Genomic DNA, 19,085 nt, shown 5'->3' with positions numbered 1-19,085 from the left:
TCTGCTGAATTGATAGCTGTAGCTGCAGATAAAATTCCAAAATGGTTTCCATTGATAATGCTTCTTTTGGAGATTCAGGGGCTGAGGTTTTATGGGAAAATAAGGGAAGTGGTGATGAGCTATGAATTCAGCAAGATTAGAAAGGTGGTGTTGTTATTTTGTTTGGTTCTGATTTTTTGAAATAGTAACTGTACTATAAAAATGGGGGGAGAGAAATGTGATTTTACTTCTTGCATGTGAAAAAATTGGAAGGAAGTGCAACGTAATCATGCAAACAAATTCCCAATTTTAACAGACTTTTTGGAGATTTGAATTTATTAGCTACCGAAGCAGATCAGTCGATTCCTTTTTTTTAATGAAATTAATTTTGATCTGTTACAGATTGTACTCATACACTTTCAGAGGAGAAAATAGAACTAAATAAGAACTGCCAAGTTTAAACAACTGTGAATTAGTGTCCTGTAGAAACACATTTTCCAGAAAAGGAAGCTGACAGTTTAGTACCTTACAAATGACTAGACAAGACCTTATTTGACAAGTACATTATAATTTAGTTTTTCAAAACACACGGCTATTTAATAACTAGTCTTTGTTCAGTAAAAGAAATATCCTTTGGAGTTTTTAATGCATTTTTTTAGGCCTTGTCCTTGAACACTTAAGATAGCTAATATTTGACAAATGGTCTTGTTGCTGCAATTTGTTTAATGAACTCTGATATATCAGAAAAAGTGATAATTTCACAGCTATTAAAATCTTGCCCAATGAACTGATGCTTACACCATTGTAAAACTTTTCACATTGCAGTAGGATTTCTCTTGATTTCTGAATAAATCCTTCCCTGACCCCAGTTCAGACCGTCTTACCATAAGAGGCAAGCCTTACTGAATTTGTCAAGTCAGGATGGCATTTCAGAATCAGCAGCTGACCCAGTCTGGGACAGACACAAGATACAGATGGAAATATCACATTCTGCTTGACCTTGATCTGACCTCTGTTTGCAAGTGATTACTGACACTGGTCCATAATCTCCTTCAGAGCATGTTCGGGGTGGCACCTGGCATTCTCCTCTCCAGACCGGTCTCCTCTAACACGTTTGCAGAAGGTGGGACCTTGGTTATGCCTCGGTTGTGTTTCTCAAAAGTCCCCTGCTCTTTAGTTGCACGACTTCTTTGCCAGTTTTGTTTGTGTCATCTGCCTTCAAAAAGCATTTCGAAGTATTCCATCTTCCTGGTGTTAGCGTGAATAGTTACCGTTTGAGGGTTTGAAGGTTTTCATAACTGCAGTAAATCTTTTGTTTTTCTTTTAACGTGCAAAGCACTTTTGTTAATTAAGGAAAGGTGACAGTTCTTACCAACATATTTTTCTGCATTGAATAATTGCTTGTAAAGTGTTGTTGCTAAGGTGATGAGTGTATTTCAGATTTGGAAAGAAATTCAGTAGGATAAATGGGTCTGGGGGGGGGGGGGGGGGGGGGGAACACCAAAAACTTGGTTAGTATCTAAGACTTATGGGAGCTAACCCGTTATCTTTGACATGATTACTAAGTGGTTAAAAGCCAGCAGCTGCCAGTGCCTAAGAAGATTGTCTTGGTCAACAACTAGCAGAAAAATGATTAAGACACTTTTTTGCTTTTGTATTTTCTGAAATTTCATGTATTTAAGCTTTCTAGCCATTACTGTCTACCTCTCCCAGGTTGTAGTCAATATATTTTTGTTCTGCCTATCGAGCTTGGAGGAAAGTTTGTTCAAATCAAATGCATTAGCACAAGATTTTTTCATTAATTCCCTTTCTAAGGCGGGGGCGGGGGAATAGCCTGGTTTTCACTTTATAAATTCATAAATCTGTTTACCTGTCGGTGGAATAGGATGAACTTTTTTCCCTTATCAGCACACTTATTCCTTTATATATATCAGTGTAGTAACAGTAGTAATATGGAAGATGAACACTGACTTCAACAGGCTCCCAAAACGTGATTTTCCCTTCTCAGACTGTTACAGCTGACTTTCTCTTGCTCTGGTGTTTCTCTTGCAAGGATATGTTTATTTGGTGTTTTGGGAGTCTTTGACTTCGTACAGAATTTTCCTTCTAAAAGCAACTTTTCACTAACCAAATATTTCAAGGGAAGGACGGTCATACATAAAAATGCCCAGCGGTTTTATCAGGCTCTAATCTAAGGTGCTGAGTAGTCTCCAAAGCGTGATCAAGCAATGCTAAGGTAATCTGGAGAGTTTCAGTCATGGATTATGTGGCAGATCAAATGTGTGGTCTCAGAGGAAGAAAGATACTGGCATTACATGGGATAAAATGGTGCTCTGCTACATGCTTGTATATAAAACACTTCTTAAACTTTGTTTTCCAGAGGGGAGAAGAGGCCAGTGTTCTACTTCTGCGCTTATTTATACCCCAGTGGTAGTGTTTCCGTGCTATGCTGCTCAGCTGTGTTTGTGTCTTAGCAGTGTTCCTCGTAGCACTTTATCTAGGCAACAAACCCCACTGGCATAATTTGTGCCATTGTCTGGAGTGAATACCCTGAGTGCCTCTTTCATATCTTCTCCCTGCAAAGTCAGACCGTCAAGAGAGGAAGAAAAAGTCTGTAATTTCACTTGACCAAAAGCATGCTGTGTGAGGCAGTTTGAATGGGAGCCTGTCATGAAACCAAGTGGCCTCTTGGAAAACCCAGTTGTGTGTCCTCTTAAAGTACAGTCCTCTATTGTAGTAGGACAAAACACCTGAATCAGGATCTTTTGTAGCCCCAGCGAATATCTATTGTAGGACAGTTTTAAACTCTCAAATTGTTGCTAATAAATTTATTAAAACTTCACTACCATAAATGTCTGTACTGCTGTTGTAATGCTGTGGTTTTTATCAGGCTTGAATGCAAAGTGCAACTTCAGGCTTTTGCTTCAGAGATTTTAAATCAGTGCTGCCATACCAGAAGTTACAGTGGATTTACTTTTATCTGAAAGTGTGGCTATGGCTGAAATGGTGTCAAATTGCAGCTGCACGAAAGCAAAACGTGAAGATGCAATAAGCAGGTTAAATTCTGTAAATTCTGTGCATGGTCAAAATTCTTGCAGTTTTTCTGTTAATGCTTTCATAGGCATTTTCTCTTAGTTCCAAATAATCACTTGCACTTGAATTGCCTAACTATACATCTTGGTCACAAAAGTTGGGCCTTGGATTGCCATCTGGATGGCATCACAAATGGGAATCGTGGCCCAGTGGTGCCGTGGTGATCTTTTTTTAATTTGTTACATGAATTTCTTAGCTAGAGCTCTTCATGGAATAAAAGAGCTTGTGAGAAAATGGTTGAGTGTTAACTGGAATATGGCTTACAGAAGGTGGTAAATCTATATGAAAAACTTGGGAACTTAAGGCTTCAAAACTTCCTAGCTAATGACTGGGAAGAGACAAGGGAGGAAGGAGAAGGTCGGAAAGAAGATCTGGAACAAAGCTTTAGAATGAAGTTTACTTTGATTTTTCCAAGTTTAGACTGATTAACAAGAAGAATTCTGTAACTCCAGTTTAAAAGTTGCCTTTGGCACGTCAAGGGAGCTGTACCTCTCATTGCTGCTTCTATCTGGTGAACATTGATATATTTGAGGTCTTCTAACCAGTGGAGATTTTCTCTTATCTCCCATAAAATGGGGCTTTTTGAAGAGGAGACTTGTATTACTTTTAAGTTTCCTTCTTCACTTCTACAGCAACGCCCCCAGTTTCTGTGATAGCTGTTGCTCTGAGCCTTCCCGAGCAGCAGAGTGAGATTGGTATGATTCATTCCAGCTTTGCTTCTGCCTACGGGTTTAAGAATAGGAGAAGATAAGACTTCATTTCAGAGGTAAAAATAAATTATCCGTGTATATATAAAAATAATTAAGAATTCAGCATTAAGTTGCATTTATTGACCCGCTTAAAAACTCCGTATTTCAAAGTTTAAGCTTTTGGAAGAATGAAGACTTAGCATATTCAGATAATAATTCCGAAGTTGTTTTTAAAAAAAAAAAATCAGTGGTTTTTATTTTAATCAAATTATAGCATATTTATATGAACATTGTGCAACTTGTTTACTTGTGTGCTGTAATTGTAAGGTTAGGGAAGGCTGCAAGGTTTGTTTCTTCTTCAGAAGCCTCACACTACTGTGTATGCACTCCCTTTAAAAGTTTCCGAATGTGCAGCTGCTAATGGAAGTCCACAGGTGTTGTCAGTGTGGGGCTGTTGCCGTTATCAGCATCAGGGTATGTGCTTGTGCTGAAAGCTGGATTAGCCACCCCAATTCTCATGCTGCTGGGGACACCCAGTTCTGTCCGCTCACACATCAGAGTGGTGGTGCCACTAGGAAAGCAAAATTCCTTGTAATAAGAGGAACTTCGCAAAGGGCCAGAAGGTGGTTGGGAATGCAGGGTAAGGACTCGGTGCTGATAATACCGGATCTTCATTACAGCAAGTCGTGCAAGCCTCCCGTGCACCCTGTGTTACTTCATCCCTGTGTGGTTTTGTCACACAAAAAGCTTATTTAACAACGTCCTTTATAGTTGTTAACAATTCAGTATGTTTTTAGCTACCATATTATTTGTGATTAGGGCATATCTCTAACATAACAAACTTTGATTTGCGTATTCAAATCAGACTCTAAACTGATCTGTATTTTCCTTCTTTTCCTCAGTTCAACCACTCTTCCATATGCTATTTTTTCCCCCAAATTAAATAATGAAACACATCTAGATCCCAGTTGCAGCATTTCTGAGCAAATTTGCTAGTGTTCTCTTTAGTTAACCTACAGTAGGAAGAAAAGTAAGGCATCAGACAACTTTCCGATGTTAATCAATGTGTTTTTCTTTCTATTGATCAGGATTAGCTTTGGAACTGGGGGTGGCCTGGGAGAAAAGAAGCTTAGTATTCCATTGCTTTTTTTTTTTTGGAAACCACTTTTTTAATTATCCTGAAAATCAGTTAAGTTTTGAAGTTCCTATTAAAATATTACTTCCCTTGTGCAAATACTGTTAGGATTTTCCAACACTTTCTTAAAATACTCTTTTTTCTGAGTCACAGAACTGTTGAACTATTTCTGTGGAGAAGATGCGGAGAAGAATTGGTGAGTGCTGTTTTAGGAAAGAACTTTGGGTTGAACAGATTTAGAGGCTGTGTTCAAGTACAGGAAGTGGATGAATTCCTGCAGAATAGGAGAATAGATGCTGTTTTCCAGAAACAAGTGGTTTTCTTTTTTGTTCTCTTAAGTGCCTTACATTGTGTGCGTTTGGGAACTGTCCCGTTGCTTGTGAGAGCAGGCTTTGGTTTTTCTCTTACACTCAATGAGTTCCTGCCTTGCCCGTGGCAGTGTATGGGTTTTCTGTCTCACTTAAACCAATGCGACTTTATTCGTGTGAACAAGCCTTTCTTGACTTCCTTTGCGTTGTCTCATGTGAAGTCAAGGCTTTACCAGGCACTTACTCTTTCACTTCGTTTGTTGCCTTACAATTGGACACTTTGGTTTTTATGGGAAATACAAGCTCATCAATGACTGACTTTCAGTGTATTCTTTTTTACCTTCAGCTTGTCCTTCTTGAATCGTGTCCTCATGTAGTGAAGGCTCTAAGTTCCCCTTATAATGGGAACCTTCCCTACCTCTTAATCATTTTTACTGCTTTTCTCTAGATGCTTTATTTTTACGTTTCATCTTTTTTAAACCGTTCGAGCAACACTACTAATATTGATTCTGTATCATTAGCACTACTAAACTTTAGTGCTTGTTTTTTTATTATAATTCACCGTTACTTTGCATTGACCATGTATTTTACTTGAATTGTTTATGGGAACCTCTTACTCTGAGGATGTATCTACAGATGCCCTGCATAATTTATGAAGTGGCAAGGGGGCACGTTTAGCATAACTCCAAGTATGTCCGTACAAAGTTTTGATAAGTGGTTTGTTTGTGGGAAGAGATGTGACTCCAATTGTACGTGTGTGTGGCTGAGACCTGTTTTCTTCAGGCATGATACCTCCTTACTTTGTAAGGCAATTTCTGGTTGTAAAGTCTCTGTGAAAATTCTAATGTCACTATTAAAAAACTGCAAAATATCAAAATAATTTTATGTTCTACTTATTCAATGCATTTTTCAAAGGTACAAAAACAGTTATTGTCAGACCAGAGCGTACTTGATTTTTTTTTAGTCTGTCAAACCTTCAAATTTATTTTGTCATTCTTGCCAAGAACCTTACATAGATTGACAGGAATGACTTTGTGGTAGAGAATTTTCACTGGCCTCCACTCACTGTGTGAAGTCCCTCAATGAAATATAGCAGTCTTTAAGTTTTTGCTTGGTTTTAACAGTTATTGAAATAAAGCTTACTGGTGATTCAACACTTCTAGCTAAGAAATCAGGTATTGTCTGAACACCAGATGTTCACTAGTGTATATTTTACTGTGTATGAACTTCTTCCCCTGGACTAAGCAAGTGTGTTATTTATTTGTATCACCAGTGTATGTTTGCTTAGCATGAACCCTTCAGAAAAAATTAAGAGCTTACTGGGTTTGCTGTTGAGAATTAATTTTGTTGTCACACTTTCTATCGGAGTTCTGCAAGAGCATTTGATAGACTATGATTAATGCCCCAGAACTTCAAAGAGGCAGTATTATTAACGTGGTGGTTGGCATAAAGTTACTCTAGTGAGACTACTATAATAGTTGAAAATCTATCTTCTTGATTATTATTACTGCAAAATGCTATGGAAATGGGTTGTCAGCTATACATCTATTCCAACTTGCATTGGTGGCCAGACTCCTTACTTGCTAGAATCTAGCCAAATCCGAATCTGGTTTTATTTGGCAGTCTGTAAGAAAATTCCATTGTTAAATGGGAAAGGCCTCGTGTTTCCGAAAGTGGCTTGATTCGTGTAAATTATGGTAGATTTTCTCTCCTATTGTCACTGGTCAAAGCCAGGTACAGTGCAAACTTCCTCTTACTGTTGCCGGTAAAATCAAACACTTCACTGGGTAGTAAGCTCTGGTGTAAAGCAGCTCAGCAGCAGTGACAGCTGAGCGCTCTGTAGCACGGAGTTTGTATCAGAATCTTAAAATACCCACCTTTGCCTTCGAGTCATACTCCTAAAAGGAAACGTGCACGGTACGGGTGCCAAATGTTAGAATCGTCTTGGGCTTTTACCAAGGAGTAGGTCACTCCAAGTTTCAGCCAGTTGAGTAAAAAATTGACTTCCTGCGGTGTTCTATTTCAAGTGACAAGTAAAGAGCAAAGAGCCCAGCATTTCAAATCTTATGGACCCTTGTCAGGGATTGCAAAAGCAAAGTGGACTTTGTGCTGGAACTTCATTTGTAGCTACCAAATCCTTAACTGTTAAGTGTCAGCCTCGAGGCTCTCTGCTCTTTTTTTCTGGTTTCTTGAGTGAAAATGTCCAAGTTACTTTTCAGTGAGGTTTTATTTTTGCATTCTTCTTCAGTTTTCAGTTTATTATATGAAAAAATGTGTGGAAATCTACACTTTTCATGTCTAGTTTCATCAGAAGAGGTTAATCTTGAATGTAGCAGTTAACTGAGCAGAAGACAAATACACTTGTCCTCTGGCTGGGGCTTGTTTTCACATCATTTGAGAAGTGGAAGAAGTTGCCATTCTCTGTAGTGACTTTATGAGCCTATCAACCTTTCTTCAATTCATAAATTAGGCAGAATCCAGTTGTCTGATTTGGGGCAAACTGTACATTTAGTAACTTCTTTTGTCAGCTCTCTTACCCTGAGCGCCAACTGTTGTCCTGTCGCATCGTGCTCTACAACTCCAAAAGCACAGGTTGGGCAGCTGGAGCGCTGCAGCTAGAGTTCCTCTGGAGATACAGGTCAGTACACCCTCTGTTCTCAGAGAAGCCTGAAAAGCATTTCTCTAGGAAAAAAATAAAAAAGGCTGCAGCTAAACTGAGTGAAGCACCTGGGTTTACAGAAAAAGCTAAGCAAATCCTTCACAACTTCTCAACAGATATAAACGATTCAGAGACTTGGTTGAACATTATTTTAATGAATTTCCATAACGTTTATCCTCGTCCTTAGTCTGCTATTACGTATTAGAAAGGACCTGTAGTGATAGTCTGCCATATGACCTTGGATTGTCCCTCTGAAGTTGGAAGGAGATGAGACTTTCCAAATTTAACAGATGCAGAGAAGCAGTTTTCATGCCTGCAAATGCGTCCTGACAGTAGCTGCCCATGAGCAGTTAAAGATGTTCCTTGTGAGGCTGGAGGCCCAGTTCATAAAATGCTATCGTATTTTTAATGAGGGCTAATGGGCACAAACTATGTATTTACTGTAACAGGTAGCTGGTAATTCTATTTTTTGTCATCTCTACTTAATTTGTCAGTAATGTTTTTTCCTACCTCATATAAATGAAGGCATGTTGTTGGGCATCAGTTGTTTTCATTTCAGTTACATGGTAATGTTCTTATACAGTGCCTGAGCAAAAAGCTCAGGGCAAGTAAGTGCTATGCTTCCAGTAAAGAATAGCCTTTAAAACTGTTACAGACCAAAGATATTTATTGTTTCGGGCAAGTTTGTATTGCATGCCGGGACTGATGGCTTTCTTCAGAGGTAAGAGAGGGCGATAAGCGAGTGTGCGCTGTGGAAAATACTATGGAATAAGTTTTCCAGGTTAAGTTTTTCTTTAGAAATTCAATATATGACTTTATTGCAAATCTATTAGATTGGTGCAGATAAAAACAACGAAAAAAGCAAAAATGTCTACTGTATGTGTGTTTTTTTCCTCCATTGAATCCTCCACAATAAAGATTGGCTCTTCAAGTTGTATTGAAGAAGAAAATGAAAGTACGAAGAAAGAAAACTGGAAATGTGTGGCTGAGAGGGGGATGAAGTACTTTGTAAAAGAAAGGGGCCTGATTTTACTGAACTCTTTACTACTTTGGAGACAAACATCTGACTAAAGACATGGCATAGGTATGGCAAACAGAGGGCTTTAGTTTAGTAAAAAAGAAAGAGTAACACAATGGATTTCAGTGAAAGTAAACAAAAATGTTGTAAATAAAACCTTTTAGCAATTCTCAGGGGGTTAATTTTATACATGGGAGACTTAATCTGGTGGTAGCAGCACTGTCGGCACCCTACATCTGTGAGAGGCTTTGCTCTTCTTTCCTCGGCGTTGGAGACTCCTGTTACAGTAATCCCCGTGCTGTGCCGGGCACAAAGGCCGTCCTGTTTCCTGGGAATCGTAGCCCCCATACAGCTGCGTTCAAGTGAAGCCATAGCCCATGTTTGGACACAAACGTTTGGTCCTGTGCATTTTTGGCCTTAGAGGCAATTGCAGCTTTTCTCTGACCTTTCAAGAGTTCTGTTTGGGGTGGTGGAGCAAAAACGCTCTTTGCAGCAGATCACCGCCTTCATTTCCGGTGTGTGAGGGGCATTAGATTTTTGGGTCTGCCTGTGGGCTCAGCAGTCCTGTGGTTTTTGAAAAGTGACTTGTTAGTGTGATTATTACTGCATTTGAACATGCTTGGTTTGTCAAACAGCAGAATAAAATGGCAGAGAAAGTCTTAAGCAGTTACCTCTAAAGGTAACCTAGCCTAAAAAAAAACAAACAAAAATGCTGTTAACCTGACCTCAGAAGTTAGCGAAGAAAGTAGTACAATGATGGATCTATGGGTTGGTTATTACAGATACAGACTGATCTAATAGTGTTTGTTTAACCGTTCTGGTACAACTACTTGTGTGAGCTTTTGCATTTCTATTATCTTGCAAAGGCTGCTGTCGAAATGCGTGCTGCTACTTAATCATCTGCATGTGGCTTTGTTGCAGGGTCAAAAATGTTTCCTGGAGAGCTGTAGCGAGTGTAGCAGTACCATCCTCTGGATTAAAGGAACAGCTCATGTTCATGGAAGTGGAGGTTTACATTTGAATAGTTTTCTGTGTTTAAATAAAAATAAAGATGCTGTTTTGTAATTGAATTGTCCACAAAAAAATGGCTAAATATAGAGAACACCAGTTACTTTTGGAAACTCAAGGGTTCTGTGTGCCAGCTGTCATTTTTATTGCTTCTTTATGCTTTAATACTTAACGTTAGCTAAATGAAAGCTAATGGAATACAACCACAGAGAAGAGTGTTTGTTTGTGCTTTCTTTAACAGGTTGGCCGTGTCAGTGGTGGCTGCGTAGAGTAACTTGCTAGGACTGGTGGGAAGCTGTGTTATTAGGGAGGGGAGGAGGTAGGAGTGCACAACTATGAGGAGCAATTGAGAAATTCTGGAGCAGGTCTGACACCGCGTATTTGTGTTCTGTCTGCTGGTTTAGTTTTATAAGTGTCGGCATCGAGGTAGAAATAACATCTTTGTCTACTAAGATAAAAGCTGTAGGTTTAATTATTTATGCTTAATTGTTTCAGCACAGCTCTTGTGTGGGTTAAACTTGCATAGAATTAAACCCTGTGGATGTTTGTTTGCCCTGCTTCATAGTTGTTAGATGACATTCTGTAGTATTTAAGTCATTATGGATGAGTAAGTCTTAGCCTGTAAACTTAATACTTCCTATGATTTATACTCAGGTTAGTCAGAGAAGGCATAACACATTAAGGATTTCAGCGAGGCGCTGTGAATGGCGATGGTATGCTATGCAAACATGTATGTATTACTTCTTGCTCCTCTTTCTATTACAGGGGTAATGGTACACAGTTCAGTTCACAAAATGTGAAGTATATGAGGAAGACTGTAGGCAATTCCTACTTCTAATTTTTGTGGAGTGGTATAGTAATGCTGTATGTTTAAGATGGGCTTTCTCCTTGTAGGACTCTTCAGACTAAATGCATTTATTTGTTTATCTGAGTGTTTGAATAGCTTCAGCTAAGCTTTTCTGAGTTTATGAAGAACTTCATGTAATGACAACATTTCCTTTTGCTTCTTCTAAGTCATTTTGTCTTTTTATGTTGGCATAGCGTATCCTACTGTGCTAACATTTGTCTGGTACGGATGATTATAATTCAAGAAGTTTGTGGTGAGATACAGTAACTTGATCTTAAGTGTTAATTAATCTTAACTTAATGATCTTAAGTGTTCATTAACATGAAGATTTGGCCAAACATTTGCAGAAATTGCTGCTTTAAATAGCCCCAGCTCAGAATTTTCTTAAGCTTTCCATGGCAACAAGTTTATCTGTAAAGTGAATGTGAATGCATTGCTCCATTTCTTTTCTGCAAAGTGGATATTTAGTGCATGGTACAAACATTTTAATACAGAAATACAGTTAGATGCGTAAGCATCTGTATTCAGGTGTATTGAACTATCTTCCCAAGGTGAGAGTGTTATAGTAATACTATCTAGTTGGATGATGCAGTGATTAAAATGCTACTCTTTGTGCGTGTGTGAAGTGATGGTTTATGTGTAGTAATAGGTTTATTTCATAGGACAAAGTCATTTTCTTAATGATGGTGGTGGTTTCAGTGAGGCAGCTTGATTCTAGCAATTACTGTAAGTTTTGTCTTCCATGCTTGTGCTATCACTCTCCCACTGCTACCTCGTAAAATTGAATGTGTGTTTTTAAGGAAGGTGAGATGTGGTGGAAAAAAAGCATGGAAGAACCCTTGCTTCCTGAATATGCTTTTATTCCTGATGCAAAGCATCCATTTATTGCTGCCGTTTGTGGTCTTCAGACAGGTCATTGAGTTCCAAATTAGAGCAAAAATGACTAAAACAATGGGGCATGCAGTTTCTCTTCAGAGCCCTTGTTTCTATACCTTTTGCTTTTGAAAGGCAGCTGAGCTCCTTCCTGGAGACTCTCAGTATCCTTTGGGGGAGCCTGTTGCTGCACAGACCTGCGCATGCACCCCTTGCCTCTCCTCCCAGCCTGTACCAAAGGGATGTGGAGAGTGAACAAGACAAGTGATGCTGTGAGTAGTCAGCCCCTGGCATTGAATTGCAGGGAGATTGCAAGCAGTTGGAGCACGGTGCCCTGCTGAGTCTTTGTCCTGCAAGCAGTGGCAGGTTGTTCTGGGCATGAGGCTGAGCGTCTGCTTCTGTAGTACAGGCATGGGGCTGCGGGTGTAGACCTTCTTCAAGGTTTTTCCAAGTATTTTCTGTATATATAGTTCTGTGTGTTATCCCTCTTCCGAAATAATCGGATATGTTAGGTTTGGGCAGACTGACAACACAGAAGTAAGGTCTTGGAGCTCTCCATTCACTTGATTCTCAGGGGTCAGAAGTTAAAATTGCACCTTGCAATGATGATTTTTATGAAGTAAAATAGACATCAGCTGTTTCACAGGGTTTAATTTGTTTAACGGTACCTAAAAATAATGTCCACACAAACTAGTCTGATAATTTTATAATGCTATTGCAAAATAAAAAAAGCCCACTAATTGTTAATAATAATAGATCAAGGAAAATGGGGTCATTGTGACATCCAAATGTGACTTTTTTGCATGTTTTCGTACATACTTCACAGCACTGTTGAAATAGGCCTCTTAATGGTACTGTCTATGTAGCCATTCAGAATTAATTGACAACTGCTTTAGGTGCTTCTGTTTCAGAAATTAGGCTGTGCCTTTTATGTCTTGAGTCTCACCCTTAGAATTGCTTGGATATGAACAAAAATATGCCGTTTTTGCATCCTTTTAACATCTTTTTTTTAATGTTCAATTTTAGAAAGATTTGGTATTGTTAGCGTAAAACCCAGTTGATATTGTGAGACTTAGTCTCTATTTTTGAATTAAGAATGGGTACCTTCCTGCCTAGGGTATGAATTCTGTTAGAGGATGCTGGAATTGATTTTATATGTGCATGCACCAAAGCAGCAGGATGCATCTCTATAGCCAAACTGGAAAATGCTCCTGGTGTAGCATATATTATACTAAACATGAAAATATTTTTTTCTGTCATGACTCATACTAATTCAGTACAGAAAGAATCTACCACCAAAGCTGCTGTATGGCAGCATTTGAATATTGGAGCCGTGGGACTTGGGAGGTGTCTGTCAGCCTCTGCGTTCTCTTGGCTTCTGTAGTAATTGCTCTTGCCAGTACAAGAGCGTTTTTTCCTAAAGCTCACTGGTGGTTCCCTGTTTTGTTCCATTTTAAGTTTGAAGCTTTTGAGTTCAAAAGATGTTCCCTCTGTAGGTAGTTAGGTGCATGTTCAGAATTTCCCTTCAGAGCTTTTCAGCTATGCTTGCTCTAGTCAAGTTTCAAAAAGGAACTGTGGTTTATTGTTGCGTTAACAGTAATGGTACATGAGAGAGAATGGAAGGTAATGTCATAACACATAACCTGATTTTAATAAAGCAGAAGTGTTGAGGTTCTTTCTTTCAAGGTTGACATCTTTTCTTTTCCTGGCCTAACGCTGACTTGCTCTGTAACTGATCCCTGCTGTTCTCACTTTCTCTTCCTCTTTCTCCAAGAGTTCAAATGACTTAGTGGAATAACCTCACCTGTACCAAATTACTTAAAACTTCGGACACCAATTTAAAAATGGTTTGGTTACTGTATGTTATGAGATGGTGCACATGCATTTATTTGAGGTTTTGACCAATTTCTGCAATCATTTTGAATATGGCTTTTTTTGTGTGTAGAAGACATGAATTTTTGCTAGACCGTCTTCCAGAACAAACAACTAGTCAGATTTTACAGATGCCTGGGAGTTTAAGTAATTCCCTTTGAAAAGCATGGTATGTCTCCCAGCATTCCGGGTATAGGAATAGAGGAATTCTGGTGCGCAACTTTCCCCAATTAAAAATCAAGTTGCATCAGCATTTTGGAAGTCATTAATCAGAATAATGCGGAAGTGGTTACACAGTTGTGGTTTCTGCTGAATTTTCTGTAAGGACTGTTTAGCTTGTATATACATTCAATCTTTATTTTACTTTCTTGGTACTTTAAATAGGAGGAAAAAATCAAAAGTTGATGTACAGAATAGCAGTAACTACTGAATGAGACTGGTGCAAGCTATCGCTAATCTGAACCAGTCCCCAAAGGATTAGCTAGCAAGTTTATGCTAGTATATTGTAATTCGCATCATGAAACCACGTGGCAATTGCTGTCAGTGTGACACGTGCAAATTTGTCTCCTTTCATATTTCTTGTAAGTGATCAAAAACCGTGTTGGTGATCAGATGCAAGATTCCCCTTCCTGCTTTATGGTGTTAGCTGTGAACGTGTTTGGTGCCGTACTTAAAGCTTATTAAAGATAATAGCATCTTGTACAATTTTGCAATACTTAATGATAGGATGCAGTTCCATGTGTATGGAAAGACTGTGTTTAACTTTTTCTTTCCTGGCAGCTGAGCGTGCTTAATCTGTCTGAGCAGCAGTCGCTCAGTTGTTGTACAGTCCCGTTAGTATTTTGGTTAACAGCAAAAATACAAGTGCAGGTGCTGTGGGTTGTTTTGAGATGTCTTGGTCTGATCAATAGAATGAAATATGGGCAAATGAAAGATTACTGCTCTTCTTGAAATTGTTATCCTCTGAGATAAGTGGCACTACGTGATTGGTATTGGCCCGTTATCTGGATGTAGGCAGTAACATGAGATCTCCCGTGCCTGTTGCAGTGTTTGTACAAATGTACATGTAGATGTGCGGGTGGTTTAAGGGTGTAAAGGCAGGTAATGCTCTTGGTGACCTGTCTGCAACACGCATAAATGAAGGAAAGGGGAGAAGGAACCATATTTAAAAACTAAGTGGCAAGACGGAAATTCCTGCACTCTTCTTTTGATCTTTGTCACTGTAGGCAGGTAGCTGTTTTTCCATCTGTTTCTTTCATTCAGTTTCCTCTGCATCTTTCTTTTGCAATTCTTGTAATGCACATACACGTATATTAAGTTCTGCCCTTCATTTATTCTTTTGTCATTGTTTCCATTTCACTTTCCCTGTGTTTCATTCCTGTATCTTTCTTGTTTAGACCAAGTGGAGGATCCAGCTGGCAGTAGCAGCCATGTAGGACCCTTCAGGAACCTGATGGTAAGTGCACGTGTGTACTTATGCTCAGGCTTCCACCAGGTTCTGTGCCGTGAGGAAGTTTTTCCCCTCCTGCAGGCTTCTCTTAGTTCTTGACATCTGAAACTGTAAGAAAATTGTGGGACAGACCTTGGGTTACTTCCTTTGTATCTGAGTTGCAGGTAGTGTTTTTCATTGAGACTGTGCAGAAAGGGAATGGTTCACATGAATTTAAAAAGCACTTTGAGAACTCATGAAGGAAAGCCTGTCAAAAGCTAGTTGGTGTCTTCAAAAATTCGTGAGCTCTGGAGAGGTGAAAGCTGGGAGAGTATACCAAGGAAGCATCACTTTACTGTTCCTCTGTTGTTAAATGCCCTCCCTGAACATCTGCAATGAAATATTGTTAGGTTTAGGACCATGAGATGGATGCGTCTTGGACAGCCGTTGCCATGCTTGAGTATAGTGGACTTTTTTTTAGTCTTTGTAAAAAAAAAAAAAAAAAAAAAAAACTGCAACCTAAAAAGGAACAGGTGAAAGCTGATAAAAGGAAAATATCAAAAATCATTTGGTATCCCTCTGTGTCAAACTGAACTGGCACATCTAAAATTACACATATATGCAAGCAGTTCTGCTTGCTATTCTGAGTAAGGGCAAGGAGGTGCTAGATAAAACTTCTCAAATGCGTTTTTGCTTAAAGGGCAATAACTTACAAGATTTCCAATGTATCAGTGAGCAGGTTGCTTGCTTTTTTTCTCCTTAAGAGTACATCACCTAAATAAATAAATTTCAGTTATAAATTGTGCTAGCGACTTCCCAGATTACAAAATTTATGCACTTCAAATCCAATTATATTCTGTAAATGGACAACACTTTGGAAAACCTGTGTTTGCTTTAGTACTTGAGTAACTTTTGTTGTTGCTTTTACATATCTTACCTCACATTTGAAAGAGCTCACTTCATTTCTAATCTTGCTGTGAGAAAGAATCGGGTCTTGGTTTGAATGCTTTTAGAGTAACCTGTCATTATGCTGGAATTCAATGCTGCTGTAGAATTAAATGTAGAATTGTCCAGTGACTTCATCTGCAAAGTATCATCTAGTGCTGCACCACCTTGTAAAACGTTGTCTCTGTGTGGCCAAGGTTGGTATAAGTGAATCTTTTCCTTCTTGTTTCCACCCTCACCTGTAAAGATGAGATGCATCTAGAATTTTGTCAGTGAAGTCAAAATTACTGATGTTAATCTGTAAAGCTGATAAGCAGTCTGCAAAAAAGTTAATAGTTCTTAAAGGGTTCTAACAACTAAATCCATGTTCTGCTGCATGGCTCCTAACGTGTATTGCGATGCAATTTTGACTCCCTAGGAATGTACTGAAACTCTATACTCAGATTTTTTTTGCCTAGCAATAGAATATTTTTTGATTATTGTTACTGTACAGTTCAAGAGCAGTTTTGGATGGCTAGGCAGATACTTCTGGAAACTTATTTGAAATTCTTCTTACTCCTTACTCAGATCTTGGTACTAGTTGTTGCAAGCAGTAGAGCTGCCGGTAGTACTGAATTCTGCCAAACTGAATGTTCAGTAACCTGTCACATAAAGACGTGCTTAAACCCCCAGTGCTTCTGTGAACACTATTGACAACTTAGAAGTGTTTGGTATTGAAGCATTGTATTGTATTGTCAGGTAAACCAGAGTTTGCTCGTTGCCCATGGTTTTAACACAGAGACTGTTAGGATATTTGAGGATATTGTAGGATAGTTGCTAGTTCAGTTTAGGAAGAGTGCATGCGTATTTATTTTTTCAAAGATGACAAAAGTGCCTTCTTTGTGACTATACTATCAGTTTCTCAGACTGAAAACTCTTAAATTGGATAAAGGGAGGAAAAAGGAAGGATAATTACACGTATGAAACGGAAAAACCCTGTGGAATTTGGGGAGCAGCTGTGAAACTTGATCTCCTTGAGAGGAAGTACAGGTAATTATTTGGATGGTGTGGAATGTTCAAATAAAAGGTCAACTTTAAAATGCTTGCTATCTTCGATCTGTTCTATACGAGAGGGTGCATACTTCAAAAATTTGAATTTGAATAGAGAGGAATAGTTTTTGTTTAAAAGGTGTTTCAAGTTCTTGGCCTACGATGTGAAAAAAGGAGGAACTTATTGTCAGGATTATGAGTTAGAAGAATGTGCTTTTAAATAAGAGACGGATTTAGGGCTATGATTCACACTTCTAACTAGAGATGAAGGGTCGGTGTGTTAGAGTAGTAGTTTGTGCGTTAGAGGGAGCAAAGGAGAAATTTGGATTGCAGCTTCTGGAGAATTCTTGTTCCTAAGAGGTGGGTGTGTGGAAGTGTGAAGTTTCAGATGAGTGGCGTTTCAACCATGTAGTTATATGTAAAATAAGTTCTGCGTGGAGAAATAAGGTCACTGCAATGAATTGAGTTAGAATATCTTAAAGTTTCTTTTGTTATTACAATCCTTGCCTTCAGTTCCAAATGTTACAGGACTGCATCTTTAAGAGCCAGGGCAAAAAAGTAGCATTATAACTTCGGTGCATATGTCATTGAAGTTTTGAATGCCTTTACATCTTTCATCACTGATTAGGTCTTCGTGTAATACCATTTTGCCCTAATCTTCATTGCATTCATTATCTCATGCAATTCGTATGTGCTGCTTAATTTTGCTAACAGAAAGTGTTAGCAAACTTGTTTGTGTTTGTGTCAGTGGACATGATGATATACTTTTATAGTTTACTTTTATCCAGTCCCGTCTAATTTGGTTTTGCTGCTTTTCCACGTTGGTCAACATCATGCTGCTTTTAGTCTTCTCATAGTGTTTAAACTTCATTGCATTTCTTATAACTCTCCTCCACAGCATTGTTCAGAATGGTCATGCTAGTATAGAAGTCTCTTTGAGCTTCTATTTGATACGGTCTTCCAATTAACACTAAGGATTACTATTACCTGAAGAAACTTCAAAGTTTCCATAGACTTGTATGACGTACAGTAATTTAACTGATTTGAAGGTAGTAAATAACTGTATGATGTGGGCTGGTTAACTCTGTGGACGATACATTTCCACTATGGTCTGTTTGCTTTGTAAGTGAGCAAAGTATTTCAGAGTCTTAGGGGTTTTTTTGATACTCATGATTATCTTTACTTTTAATTCCTTCTAGGCCCTAAAGACTTACTGCTTTATAAATATATATATTCACAGAGCAGACATCAAAATTAAATGTGCTGATGTGTAATTTCTTGTAAGTTACCTTTTCTTGCATTCTTTGTTCTACACTTTGGCCTTCAACGCCTCTTGCAGGTAATGAATGTATTCTCTGACTTCTGTCCCTTCTTACTGATTGTATTTCTCAGAAGTGTTTCTACAGAAGTATGTTATATTCCAAAACTGGGTGTCTTATTTTTCCACTCAGATATGAAAAATAAAAATTGCTGAACAGAAATAACAAATGTTGTTTTTCCTTCCAGGAAAGAAAAAGACTCAGGAAGGTAAAAACAAGGGAAAAAAGGTAACAGATACAAAGCAGAAAAAGGCTGACTTGGATTCTTCTGCAGATATGAGGGATTCTAAAGAGGGTGAGAATTCCCAAGTATCTTAGTTTTTCTTTCTAGCTATCCTTTTAAATCAAAGGACAATTTTTGTTGCATTTAATAAGCTAAGGTGTTATATTAGAGTAGCAAAGTGAATGTGTTTATATTGTTTACCCAAACATTTTGTTAGTAAGCAGTTTCAATCTCAGAACTATGTCATTAAATATGCAATTAATAATAGGAAAAACTAATCTATTATAAAATTTCTATGTCCAAACCACATGCCAGATACAAAGTATACCTTGCCATACATTATAGTGCAAGTCCAGGTTGTATTGTGCATCAAAATAATAATTTAGGGGAAATGTCCAAGTCCAAAACTTGCATGATAGACTTCCTAGATACTTTATCTGTATGTATTGCTGTACTTTCCTGACATTCCTTTGCTGTAGGAAAAGTCACTGAAGCTTTTTCAGAGATTTCTTGAAATGTTCTGAAGTCTACTGTTTTGTTTTCTTTGGCCACAATGTTCAGTCCGAAGATTCTCGCTGTATAGGCAGTTGTCTACATTCTGCTGAAGTTTCAGACAGGGAATTTCTGAATACAGTTTTATGCTTGGGACTGTATCACAG

The 19,085-nt window shown here is 38.4% G+C and overlaps 1 protein-coding gene across 12 annotated transcripts in view; it reads left to right on the top strand.

Moving 5' to 3' along the window:
- Positions 1 to 19,085, top strand: part of PRDM2 (PR/SET domain 2) — a 71,417-nt gene that overhangs the window by 29,918 nt on the left and 22,414 nt on the right. For 9 of the 12 annotated variants that reach the window (XR_010826410.1, XM_066982260.1, XM_066982265.1 and 6 more), the window contains one exon: positions 18,391 to 18,498. Coding sequence is in view for 11 of the 12 variants with exons in the window: in XM_066982260.1 (XP_066838361.1) it covers positions 18,391 to 18,498 (108 nt within the window). In the remaining variant the exon portion in view is untranslated. Of the gene's footprint in view, positions 1 to 8,811; positions 8,948 to 9,802; positions 10,620 to 14,878; positions 14,938 to 16,790; positions 16,885 to 18,390; positions 18,499 to 19,085 lie in introns of those variants that run through there. The other 3 variants (XM_066982267.1, XM_066982268.1, XM_048067674.2) reach the window with 3 other exon arrangements.

This window comes from Anser cygnoides, chromosome 23 (assembly GCF_040182565.1).
Source record: "Anser cygnoides isolate HZ-2024a breed goose chromosome 23, Taihu_goose_T2T_genome, whole genome shotgun sequence".
In the NCBI taxonomy this organism is placed as follows: domain Eukaryota; kingdom Metazoa; phylum Chordata; class Aves; order Anseriformes; family Anatidae; genus Anser; species Anser cygnoides.
The sequence above is the reverse complement of the archived record's forward strand: the minus strand, read 5'-3'. Positions and strand labels throughout refer to the sequence as shown.